Here is a 12,776-nt window from a genome sequence, read left to right as displayed (position 1 = left end):
CACGGCCTCGACGGGCACGGCCTCGACGGGCACGGCCTCGACGGGCACGGCCTCGACGGGCACGGCCTCGACGGGGAACGGGGTCTAGCTGTGACAGAAGGATAGCAGAGTGAATGTGCAGTTTACAAGATGGAGACCTGCTATGATGTATGGTAGGGAGAGGCAGAGCTGGAGGCGGCACAGTTGAAGACGGGAAGGCTTTGATTTGGTGCGAGCAGGAAGGAGCAGATTAGAAACGAGTGCAGGACAAAGTTCAGCCTCCTGCAGCCATAAACACACGTTCATGGAGGGACAGCACACAAACACTGGACAAAGTGTTGGATGGAGCTGCCAGGCAGGAGCAATAGATGGAGACGCCAGAACATTCATGGCTACAGTGAAGGCAGACATGAATGTGTGACAGGATGCTGCGCTAGTGTGAGGCGGAAGCAGATGATCTGCTGTGGCGTCCCCTAAAGGCAGCAGCAGGAAAACACAGCATCTAACTGTCCTCTACAGAGCAGCTTTACAGCCGTTTTCATTCCTTTGTGAAGTCTTTGAATCACTGATATGCAGACACTGATACAGGCGGAGCACATTTCTGTTTGCTAGGCCTCGTCTTCACGTATCCGAGCGTACACATTCAACCTGTCGACTGTGTTTGTGGCGCTGACGAGCTTATAATAATGGCACACTGTGTAGTCCATACAGACCATCTAAGTCCAGCTTTGGTGAGTAAAAGTCTTTTTACTGCTGCTTATAACCATGAACACAGACGTCATGTGAGATTTCACAGAGAGACAAATAAAAAAGCTGGACTTCAGATGCTCTGATCGTGTCGTGTAAACGCTGAATAAAAGAAACGCTTGGTGCTGAGATTTTAATGCCCCCTGCTGGACGACAATGCAACTCTCCCAAAGTCATTAAACACCACATGGGAAAACAGTACAGGCCAATTACTGTTCACCACAATAGAAATCATCTTTTGAGGCATCGCAAATGTCATCCAGGAGTGTGTGGCAAGTATACGGGCACCAGGCTGGAGCCAGAGCCACAAATTAAGTCTGACATTTCCCTCTAAAAATGCTCATTAGTCAAACAAGCCGGATGTGATAACTGTAATATCTCTAAATTGCAGCAATTAGAAAAGGTTTGCCGCGGGGACCTGAACATTTTCTTTGCCGTGTAAAATGTCAACAATGGGACAATCTCATCAGCCAGAATCAAAATGAGCCTGCATTACTGTCACTATGACAAGGTGTCCAATAAGCAGCACCTGCTAAATAATCTGTGCATTACCCATCAGTCTAATTGAAAAGTGTCCTTCTGAAACTCAGCTGACAGCCTCAGCAATCACACTGGATTGGTACCAATGCAAATATAACTACTTATGTGAGCAAAAACCTGGGTCTCATCTTTCAAGGGCCCAACACAGCAACACAGTTCATCAAAACGCCCTCGATACAGCCTGCTCTCTGTGCTCATGTAGAGCTGTGCAGCAGCGCCCTCTCCTGGCTCGGATGAGGCACTGCTGAATTTTCTAAAACGTTGATGGAAAGACACCAGAGACGGCCAAATTCCATCCAGAGTAACGTTGTGCGTTAGAAATGACCTCGACCTGTCCTGTCATTGGGAATAACCAGGACCAATCAGAAGTGGGGATGTGAAGAGGAGGCACAGGACGCCGCGCTGTTTCTCAGTATTACACGTCTGTGGTTTGATGTGTGGACTGGCTGGGTTGTTACTGTGACAATTTTATATCAACAGCATATTTAGAAAGTTGCTCCTGTGTTCAGTCCTTACTTTGACCACTGCATATATTACTGATACCACCGTCCTGTATTACAACATCGATGTCTGACAGACATGGAGAATAAAGTTATGAAACGAGCTTCCTTTACCTTTTTGATGGAACTGCGAGCCTTCTCCTTCCACTGGTGGCTGCTCAGCTCCAGGGTGCAATGGACGTAGGTTTCTCTGTCATAGGAGCCCAGGATGAACAGTCTGAAGAGCCCCAACAAAAACACATTCAGAGATAGCAGTGAAGTCAGATCTATCCATTGGCCTGAGTGTTTGTAGCTCACCATACTGGAAAAGACATAGTTTGGCCCAAATATGTAAAGGAACTACACAACACGACATGTCTGAGTGTAGCGTTTACACATCCTCTGTGTCACCTGAGCCAGCACTCATGAAGACATGAAGGCTCATGTGATGTGCCTTACTGTCACAGCCAAACACTCAGTCATGAAGCATCTGAGAACATTTACTGCAACATACGCATGTTATCATCAGCACAGGGACCTGTTCTGGATCAGTGCCGTGCAGTCCTGTGAAGAAGCTGACATCTTAATCAAAGTTGAATCTAAATGGTTTCTGGTGCCAAACACAATGCAAAGCCATGCAATGGGCCAGACCGGCCCCGCTGCAGGGGCTTCTGGGACGCCAGTGACTCGACTGGTTTAGATCAGACACATTTAAGTAGAGCTGGGCGATTTGAGATTTTTTCATATCACGATATGGTTTTTTCATTTCAGGCGATAACGATATCTATCACGATATAAGCCAAATAACTATATTTGTAAGATTTAAATGTGCCGTTGCTCACAAGTAAAATGTGAAATAATCAGCAGCTTGTTTTGATTTAAATATTTATTTCCCATAATAAGTTCAACAGGGTAGATGTACTTAAGGAACATGAGACTTTTTCAGATAAATAAAGGCAAATATTGCAAACTACACAAAAGGCAGCCGCTAAAGTGTTTAAGTTTCAAAATAGAACAAACAAAACAGACTAAACTGTCAATTCCACTTAGAAACAAAATATTAATTCTAAAAATAAATCTTAGTTTGTTTTACAGAAGAACAGACAAAACCGACTAACTTTTGTCAATATCAAATAAACTGAGAACTAAAAGGAAATTCTCAATCTCTCCTTGTTGTATAGCTGAGCTTTTCAAACAGTTTTAACAGTTACTTTAGTCTGACAAAAGCCGAATGACGAATCAGCGCTTCCAGTCAGACACTGAGGCTACGTCCACACGTACACGGGTATTTTTGAAAACGGAGATTTTCCGTTTTCGTTTTAAAAAATAATCCCGTCCACACATAAAGGCAGAAATGAAGGAAAACGCTGCTATGAACATGCCAAAGCAGCAGGTGGCGCTAGATTCCTACCCGTGCAGAAATGTTGGCCAATCAGAAGTCTAGAAGCCTCGGTGGGAAAAAGTAAACAAAGCTGGGGCATAGAAGCAGAACCGAGCCGTATGTGTGGAGGGACAGTAACTGTGTGTATATGTAAGCATTTAAACACTGCAGAGAGTAGAATTAACAGTATTGTAGAAATTCATTTCACCGAAACAATAACGTGGCGCACAGTGTGACGCATGCACCAGTTTATTGTATTTCCAGACTTGCTTTCGGCACATTTACAGTGCAGCTACTCTGTTTTTTGTCAGACTTGAAACAGCCGAAATACCTTCACACTACGGAACTTCTATGGCTCTTCCGTTCGACAATCTCTCCGGCGTTGGAACCATCATCTGTTTTCTCTTCGGTCACGCTCGGTTGATTTTTCTAGTCGGCACACTCATTTCCTCCATTACCCGCTGGCTGCTTCCCAAACAAACACACTTGCGGCTTGGCACTTGTGCTGTACGTAACAAGTCACGCGACGTGACGCTGCGGCTGTGATTGGTTCGGCTCTGCACTACTTAATTTGGATTGGCTGACCTTTTTTTTTTTTTTTTTTTTTAAGAGGACAAGAGCGGCGAGGTCTATCGCGATAGCTTAATTTCTCTATCGAGTAAAAGTTATATCGCGATACATATCGTTATCGTTCTATCGCCCAGCTCTACATTTAAGAAAGCCGTCTGGTTTCCTTGCAGGTTCAGACCTGCATGTCAGTGGGAACATGGTTGTTTCGTGGTTTTATGTTTGAGAGCCAGTCACTCGTGTGTTTTAGCAAAACCAGCAAACACACAGGTCATCATCATCATCATCTGACTTCTCACCACCGACTGTAAACTGTAAACATTCCTACTGCTCAAGAAGCTCCTCCCACTTTGCCAGTAAGCCTCTTTGTGAAAAGGACAGAGGGAATGGGAAATGGACTCACTCTCATGGAGCGCTCCCACAAAGCGCTCCATGCAACATGCCACAGTCACTGTCTTCTATGCTGTTAAGTACTCACTAACTAAGAGCAACCTGGGGTTAACATGTTGCCCAGCAATGTTTGGCAGGCAGACTGGGGGGTGGAACCACCAGCCTTTGCATCAGTACCTGCTCTACCCCAGAGGAGTATCACTCTGTGGCTGTAAAGCAACTGTTACATCCCACGTTTATACAAATCTTTGTGTCTTTAAAGTCTGTAACAAAATAAAACAGTTGAAGCAGAGAAAGACAAACACATGACTGCTTCACAGCATGCAGAAAAATCACCTCTTATGCTCCAGTAAACCAAGTCCCCAAGACCCTCTGCAGACCCAGTCTGGACTTAACCGACGCACGAATGGTAAACCAGTGGATGCTTAGCTCCACTGGACAGCTTATTAACCACATGATATTCAGTCAGATGCACTTTGTAGTACAGAAAGGGAGAGACACTACATATTTAAAATGTGATTTAGTAATAAGATCCAGTCATTTGGTGGCCTGTGAAACAAAGCATGAAAGAAACACACATACATCGACGACACGAGCTAACAAAGGACAGAGCTAACAGCTCCAATATACACGTGCCAACCTTGGACAGAGGGCGTGTTTGTCTCTGAAAGGAGACTCCTCTGTCCAACATCATGGACTAATGTACAAGCTAAAGTACACACAGGCAAAATGTGACACCATAACAAGCGGGTGTAGTGCTTCCCTTTGGAATAACACATTCCCAGTGTGCACACAGTGATGGTGGGCAGGGTGTGGGCCAACATAGCATTAAATCTATCGTTTTTATTTCGATAGCATAACATTATGTAGCTCTTTGACTACGTGACCTTAGCAAGTAGGGTCATCTGGAAAAAACTCTTCTCTCCCACTTCCACGGGGTCACGCTGTGGATAGGTCGCCAGACTGTAGGGCTGTCACGATTACGTCGACTAGTCACGATTACGTCGACTATCAAAATCGTCGACGACTGATTTAATAGTCGACGCGTCGTTTGAAGCTTTGTAAGATCCCAAAAGACGCAGGAATAAGTAGCAGGATTTAAGAGTGTAATAACGGACTGAAACAGAAGATGGCAGCACTGCATGTACAAGGATGCCAGCTGCTGTTAAACCCCGAAGAAGAAGAAGCTGTCCCAGAATTCATAGCGCGGCCCAGCTCAGTTTCCAACAATGGCGGCTGTCGCGGCAGCTAGTTAGTTTTAATATTACTCTTATTATTCTTTCTGGGTCACAAAATAAACGTTTGACATATTCTCAGGCGAGAATGTAGCTGTGTAAACCTCAAATATCTGCTCAGTTTATCAGGACACCGCATATTTTCAAAAGCGCTCCGACGTTTTCGGAGACGTCTGGGAGAACACCCCGGCCTGGTGGTGGACTCAAACTCAGGCTCCACCCTGCTCCCCTTTTTAATAATCAAAATCATAAAATCAGCTAAAGATTTTAATGCACGCCGGTGTCACTAACATGACAAGAATGGCCACGTTGAAAAGTTACCAACATGTATTTAAGTTCTGTTGTGATTCATTTCACGTCTTAGTATTTTAATGTACTTTTGTACAGGGACCCAGTTATACAACTATAGATCAAAGTTGCTGTGTGACAACCTACAAACAGAGATGAAGTGTCTCACCTGCTGCACTCAATGAGGCTGACTTTGAGCCGTCCTTCTACCAGCCGGCTGTCGTGCACTGACAGATCCAAATCACAGGCTGAACCATGCAGAGGCTGCACTTGGAAAGGAAAGAAGGGCTTGTACCTGGAACAAAAACAGCATACGTTCAGTTAGCTGCCTCCTGACAGGGGACACACATTCCCCTCCTCCTTAAACGCGAACTTTAATGGGTTACCTTAAAGTAGTGCCAAGCATGTTTCAGCTACCACTCAGTGAACAGAGAATGCTCGATCTGGTCGTTCACATTGTTATGACAGGAAAGACCACAACGAGATTTTAGTGTGACACCAGTTATTAGGGGTGGGGGAAAAATCGATACTGTGTAGCATCGTGATATTTTGTTTGCTAATAATGTATCGATGCAGGGACAGCAGAAATCGATATTTTGTTACAAAAAAGTTTTTGCTCTGACTTCAGAGCATGTTGATCTTTTTCTGAGCAAGAATCCTGACACTGTCAAATGTGTTTAACTGTTTTTTATGGCAGCAATAAACATGTTTTATTTTAATTAAGTTTAAAACTTTTTTATTTAATGTAAAATTATATTTTGTTTTAATTTACTTTCAAATTCTTCAGTTGCTGAAGGGGCTGCATAGTTTTCATATTGCATAGTTCAGAATAGCTGTAATTGTACCAGATGGTTGCATTCAGTTCAGTTGGACTAGACTGTAATACAAACCGTTCAGTTTGTCAACAATAAAACTGAAATGAGAGAAAGACTGAGTGCGAGACTTTGATATTAGATAAAATGAATATTGATAAAGTTTACCTTTATATACAGAATCTGAATATCACAAAATATTTTTAAAAAATTGCAATAATATCGTATCGTGCGTTAAGTATCGTGATAATATCGTATCGTGGGATGTTTGGTGATTCCCACCTCTACCAGTTATGATACAGCGTTGGTCTAGGCTGCTCGGTAATACTTGTTAGAAGTCTGTTCACATCTGGGAGGGGCTGTGCAGAGACAAATGGAGCAGATGTTCAGCATGTGCACCACCGCAGGCTTCCTGTCCTCGACTCGTACTCCAACGTGGACAATCGGTGGGTAGGCCTGCTGTAGCTTACACATAAATATGTATCAGGGATTTTTGTACGATACTGTGTTTTCAAAGTGTAACAAAATGTAGAAACACAACACGAGTAATGATAATGACATCTGGTTGTAAATATCAGCACCTATTTTGGCCTCTCCCTTTCCTCTGGTGCTCGACAACGCCCAGCCTCATGTGGCGAGAGTATGAAGGTTTTGGGTTCGCCGACTTGCACCCACGCTCGCCTGTCATGTGAGCTGTTGCAATGAAATGTCAGCAACATGAACTGACCTGATTATTGTGCTGTCTTTGAATTCAGCCCTCTGTAGTTTGATAGATCCATCCTTGCCTTCCTTACACATTACCCAGTCCATATCAGTACGGCTATACAGCAGGATTTTTCTGCAGGAAATCTACGTCCACACTGTAACTGCAGACTTATTTCAACCCTACAGCGTAACACGTGCACCTCCAGAGCAGTGCAACCAGGTTGCAGCGTAGGGATAAAAGGAGTTTGCAGTTATGAGAAGTGTTCCTACGAGTCTTATTTTAAATGCACTATTAAATATCTGCCGCAGGTTCTACATACGATCATATTAGAAACAAAGTAACTCAAGAGCAAATATAGCAATGCCACATCGATTGGTGTGCAAACCAACGGCCAGCTCATTGGTGTGTCCGCTGAAACGCACCAAAGAAAAGATGGAGCAAACAGACTCAGTCTCAACTTACTTGGCCCTCATTGGAGGGCGGCTTAAGTATCCAAGTAGCACAAAAGAAACATCCACAAATATTTCCAAAAATGAAGTGTTTTTCTTTATTTTAAATATTGTCTGATGAGACTGCAAACGTGAATGCAGATTCTCTCAATCTTAACTGAAGCCCTTCATTGAACGAGCACAAACACATTGGCCTCTCAGTCTGTGCAGACACGTGGCAGCACTGCTGCTATCACTGTGTTTGTGTCACTGAACTAACACAGCCTCAGCATGTTTGTGCTCAGACCTCGGCCTGGTCCAGGCTCCGAGCCGTGCTAAAGGGACCTCTGGCTAACACGCCGGGTTCCTGTCGGGCTCGTAGCCGAAAACTAGCTTTACTGTCTGGGTCAACTTTGCTAGCGACGGACAGAGAGAGGCGCTGAAAGGACTGTACTGCTTCAGCGGCAGCAAGCACAGTGTTCAGTCTCATGCTTGGGTCATCAGCTCAGCATTGATGACATATGCTCACTGACGAGTACAAGTTCATTTTGAGTGGATGCTGTTAAAAGTCATTGATCACTTTAAGCTTGAGGGAGCCTGTTTTATAACAAGCTTATCGAGTGAGACAACAGCAGGTTTTGACACAAGAACTACACCGAGGGGAGCTGTCCTTCACCTGGAAAGAAACCAGCTAAGACATCTGATTCCCGACTACAACCCCAGATTTGTTCACACTTCCTACAGAGGTAGAGGATGAACATCCAGAAGGACGAGGCAGACTCCGTGGAGCCTACGTATTCTAATCTAAAAACAAAACATCGATATTTTATGGTGGCAATTTTTTCCCCATGTGTTGCATTCATGTTAATGTTGTTGAGACAAAAATGTATTGTTTCATGCATCGGTGAAAACACTCGACGGCCAGCTGAAAACACTTCACACAGGTCGAGTCGCTCGAGAGTCACAGGCTTTACAGAAAATGCACCGTTTTGTGATTCATATCGTTAATGGGAAGATAAATGTCTTATATCGGGAGATTTTGGTCATGTCGCACAGCCCTACCAGATGCAGTCAAAGACTACAGATTTACAGTTAGTCCAGCAACAGCAGGACATCAGCAGTAACTACCAGACCCCATAGCTCGCTTGTACAGAAACACCAGATGGGAAAGGCAGCAACAGAAGTTTCAAAATAAAGCTGACATGCATATAAATGATGCTACATACCTAAAACAGCGTGCACAACTACCAAACATGACAGACAAAGCAAAGAGCAAAGAATTTACATCCACCCAACAAATGCAAGTCCCAGATTGGCCATGACTGTTTTCCCTCCAGCCCCAGGGAAACATGTAGCTTTAACACTCCTAAATGGTCCACTGGTTACCTGCAGGTCATGTACAGAGGATATGAGAGTCATTTCATTGGAAGTAAGGTTATAACACCGCAGGAACGTTTGGCTTCGTTTCCAACATGTACAGTTACTTTTTATTCCCACCCCGGACAGACAGCCTGTCTGAGGCACGCCCACATCACAGTGACTGTAAATACATCTGGAAGCATTTTATTCGTGGCTGAAGAGTCTTTAACGTTTGCTGAAAGCTCTGAAAACACAGACCAACGTTATGTTACCACGCAGCTACTTTGCTACAGTTCTGCAGAGCCAGATCAGCAAACGGAAAAGTGAGACGAGTGTTGGTTAACCTGAGGCCCACAGGCTGTGATCTTTACCATCCTGTGTTAAGGTCACAGGTTTAGATGTTCAACTAGAATTCCTTTTAATTCCACACACGTTTTCATACGTTAGTGGGACATCTACATAATGCTTTCCCTAAACATTGAAATGAACGCCTAACCCTAACCTGACTGTAACCCTGACACTAAACGTCTTCAAACTCGTGGGTACGGGCACTTTGTCCCCATAAGTCCCTGATGGTCGCACCAGTGCAGTAGCATAGTCCTCACAGAGATGTCTAAACATTTCACTTCCCAAATCTCCAAACATGCTGAGAAACGCACCGCGAAACCACGCCTGCGAAAATCTTTCGTCACTTCCTCTCTGCCAACATTGCGACAGTTAGCGCCCAGTTAGCTCCTAGCATTTCTCGACAGCTCTGCCTCCTTTTCGACATTTAAACAACGGATACGTCCGTATACAAACAAATTCACGCCAGGTTAAGTGTTTACTGACAACTGCCAGTGACAGCGGACGTCATCGTCACTATTCCAACCAATCCTCTCCACACAGACGAGCATAAACACGCTCGACTATCACTACATCAAATTGAACACGCATACACAAGCAGGATTTGTAATGACGCAAGTTCAGTTTACGGGCTCGTTCGCTCGGTCAGCAGGTGGCGGTATCCTCGTACACTGGGGAGTAAACTGCCATTAAACGAACAGAAGAAGACGACCTGCACATGTACGGATCGGGTAGTGACATCTGTGTCCAAATTCTGAGGCTGCATTTGTAGGCCGATTACGTTACAGCGATGAAGGCTGTCCAGATTTGTACACTCCTCCAAATGTAGCCAACAAAAATGCGTCCTTCATTTCCCCAGATTTGAAGGATGGGTTGGGCGTATCCTTCGTGACCCACCATATCCCAGACAACTGCAGTTTCCAACAATGGTGGCAGTTACTTAGATTTAACGTAACTTTTATTACTCTCTGGGTCACAAAATAAACCTTTAAGATATTTTCAGGCGTGAATGTAGCCGAGTAAACTTCAAATATCTGCTCGGTTTATCAAGACATCGCATATTTGCAAAAGTGACCGTGCTCGTGGAGCGCATCTGTAACCGGAAGGTCGCCGCTTCGATCCCTGGCCGTCCTGGTCGTTGTGTCCTTGGGCAAGACACTTTACCCTACCGCCTACTGGTGTTGGCCAGAGGGGCCGATGGCGCGATATGGCAGCCTCGCTTCTGTCAGTCTGCCCCAGGGCAGCTGTGGCTACAACCGTAGCTGCCTCCACCAGTGTATGAATGTGAGAGTGAATGAATAGTGGCATTGTAAAGCGCTTTGGGTGCCTTGAAAAGCGCTATATAAATCCATTATTATTATTATTATTATTAAAAGCGCTCCGACGTTTTCGGAGACGTCTGTTACCCACCAGCTCGACAGCTGACCGGGAGCTCGAGGCTCACTCGAGCCGCCGAGAACAGCGCACTCCCGACGCATCATTTTCAGATCGCTGCGGTCTTTTTGCTACTCAGGTTAAACATGATAAATGAGTCACTTAGACAACTTAAAAATCTTATTGTTTGGCTTTTTTCAGGGTTTGATTTGTTCCTGAGTAAATCGGTTTGGCTGAGATTAAAGTTACAGTTTCACACAAACGGAAAACTGATGAAACAGAATTACTCCAGTGTCCTGTTATATTTGACATAGAAAGAACAGACGCTGAGTTTATTCAACTCCACCGAGACAATCTGCAAATTTCATTCAAGTTTAATAAACTATCATCTTGTCTTTATTTTTAGTGAGCACCTGAAACACTTCCAGCTGTAAGCTCATGATAGTTAGAGCAGATGCTGCTGGACGCCTGATCTGATCAGTCGACTAAACGCAAAAATAATCGGTGACTAGCTGACTGTCAAAATAATGGTTTGTAGCAGCCCTACTTGAAGCTAACAGAAGCAGCCAAATAACTGTTTTAACGGCCCCTCCTTCAGCTGCAAGCAAATGCAGCAGCGATTCATTTACTCAAAGAAAGAACAGCAGCAGCCTGTGTTCAGTAGAAAACATTTAAATAAAACCCACCATGGTGGGAGGGAAACCGGCTTCTTTTTTCCACTCTAACCGTGTTTACAGGCTCTTCCAGTGTTTCTGTCTGACACACTCGACCAAACAAAGCAAACAAAAAAAGAGGAAAAGAAACGTTGAAGAGCACAGCTGCTCCGCCCTCGGTGAGCTGACCTTTGTCCTCAACTGAAACCACAAGTGAAAACAGTAAACATTGTTTTTAGATTGTATGTTTCTATGTATTAGAAGGCTTTTTAAAAACTGTGACAGCGTCAGATTAAATCTGCTTTGGGTGAATGGAAACAAACACACCGATGCTGTAACCGCCGTGTGTCTCTGCACAGAGCTGACAGACCAACCCAGAGCCAGCAGCTGAAGAACTGATCCATGTGCCGGGCTCAGGCTGCACATCAGCAGAATGACCGACTCTTTGGAGAAGCAGCTGTTAGCCTCAAACCACATTTCACTATGAGTGCCGATAAAAGTTCTAATAAAGTTATTTATTCACTGCTTAATGCATTAGTGATATGACAGTTTGCAGGGAGAGCTGTATGATGCCTGGGCTAAAGCTCCAGCACACATTTGGCTCCCAGCTGTGCTACTCAGCAAATCCCAAAGTCCAGTCTTCATTACATCATCTCATCACACTCGCTCTGCACGACTGTGGTGATGCAGGCTCGCATGCTTTAGCTGCAGTACTCTCCTCCACACTCAGCACAGTGTGTCAGCGACTGAACAATTAAATTTGCAGGTGAAAGAGGAAACAAAGAGCCACTGAGAAGACCTGTGTAGCATGAACATCTCTGATGCCACCAGCACACCCAGCACACCCAGCACACCCAGCACAGCAGAGAAAACAGGGAAAGTCATCCCAGCATCTCCTGATACGTGATGTTCTGCTGCGTGGCTCCGTGCATATACTTGGTTGGTTACATAAGCTCAGTTCATTCAGTTTGCTTTTATTTATATTGTGCCAAATCACAGCAGGCGCTGAAGGTGCTTCATGTAATGAATGACCCTCATTTAGATCATTTATTAGAGCTGATGAAGCCAGGATTGATTTTAGAGTCAGCTAACAACTCAACAGTAAATCATAACTCATGGAAACGTTAATCATGAAATATGGACAAAGCAGTTATGCTACAAAACAGAGCCTCAAACTCTGTGATGAAGGCATTCCTTTGTCCCCCCCCAGCCTCTCGAGCTTCTGGAGGGGGCTGTAGTGTTTTATCACAAGCACATCCATGTGAAGGTTTGTTTGATGTTTGGTAAGCGTCCTGCCCTTTTTATGGCTTCACTGTGCTGTGTTTGGTGAACCAGGGATTGAACCACACACTGGGTGTGGGGGAGATTACCCCGTATGACCAGGATGTTGTTAGAAACAGTTGTGATCAGGTCACACACACACACACACACACACACACACACACACACACACACACACACACACACACACACACACACACACACACACACAC

General features: G+C 44.6%; 1 protein-coding gene across 1 annotated transcript in view; it reads right to left on the bottom strand.

The window, feature by feature from the left end:
- Positions 1-12,776, bottom strand: part of pdzd8 (PDZ domain containing 8) — a 46,266-nt gene that overhangs the window by 27,774 nt on the left and 5,716 nt on the right. The window contains exons 2-3 of the mRNA XM_005917034.3: positions 5,776-5,901; positions 1,881-1,983 (exon numbers count right to left, since the gene is read on the bottom strand). Coding sequence (XP_005917096.1) covers positions 1,881-1,983; positions 5,776-5,901 — 229 coding nt within the window. The remainder of the gene's footprint in view (positions 1-1,880; positions 1,984-5,775; positions 5,902-12,776) is intronic.

Source organism: Haplochromis burtoni, unplaced genomic scaffold (genome assembly GCF_018398535.1).
Source record: "Haplochromis burtoni strain Fernald_Lab_line unplaced genomic scaffold, NCSU_Asbu1 Contig_22, whole genome shotgun sequence".
NCBI classification, from domain to species: domain Eukaryota; kingdom Metazoa; phylum Chordata; class Actinopteri; order Cichliformes; family Cichlidae; genus Haplochromis; species Haplochromis burtoni.
Note: the sequence above shows the minus strand (reverse complement) of the source record. Positions and strands in the feature narration are given on the sequence as shown.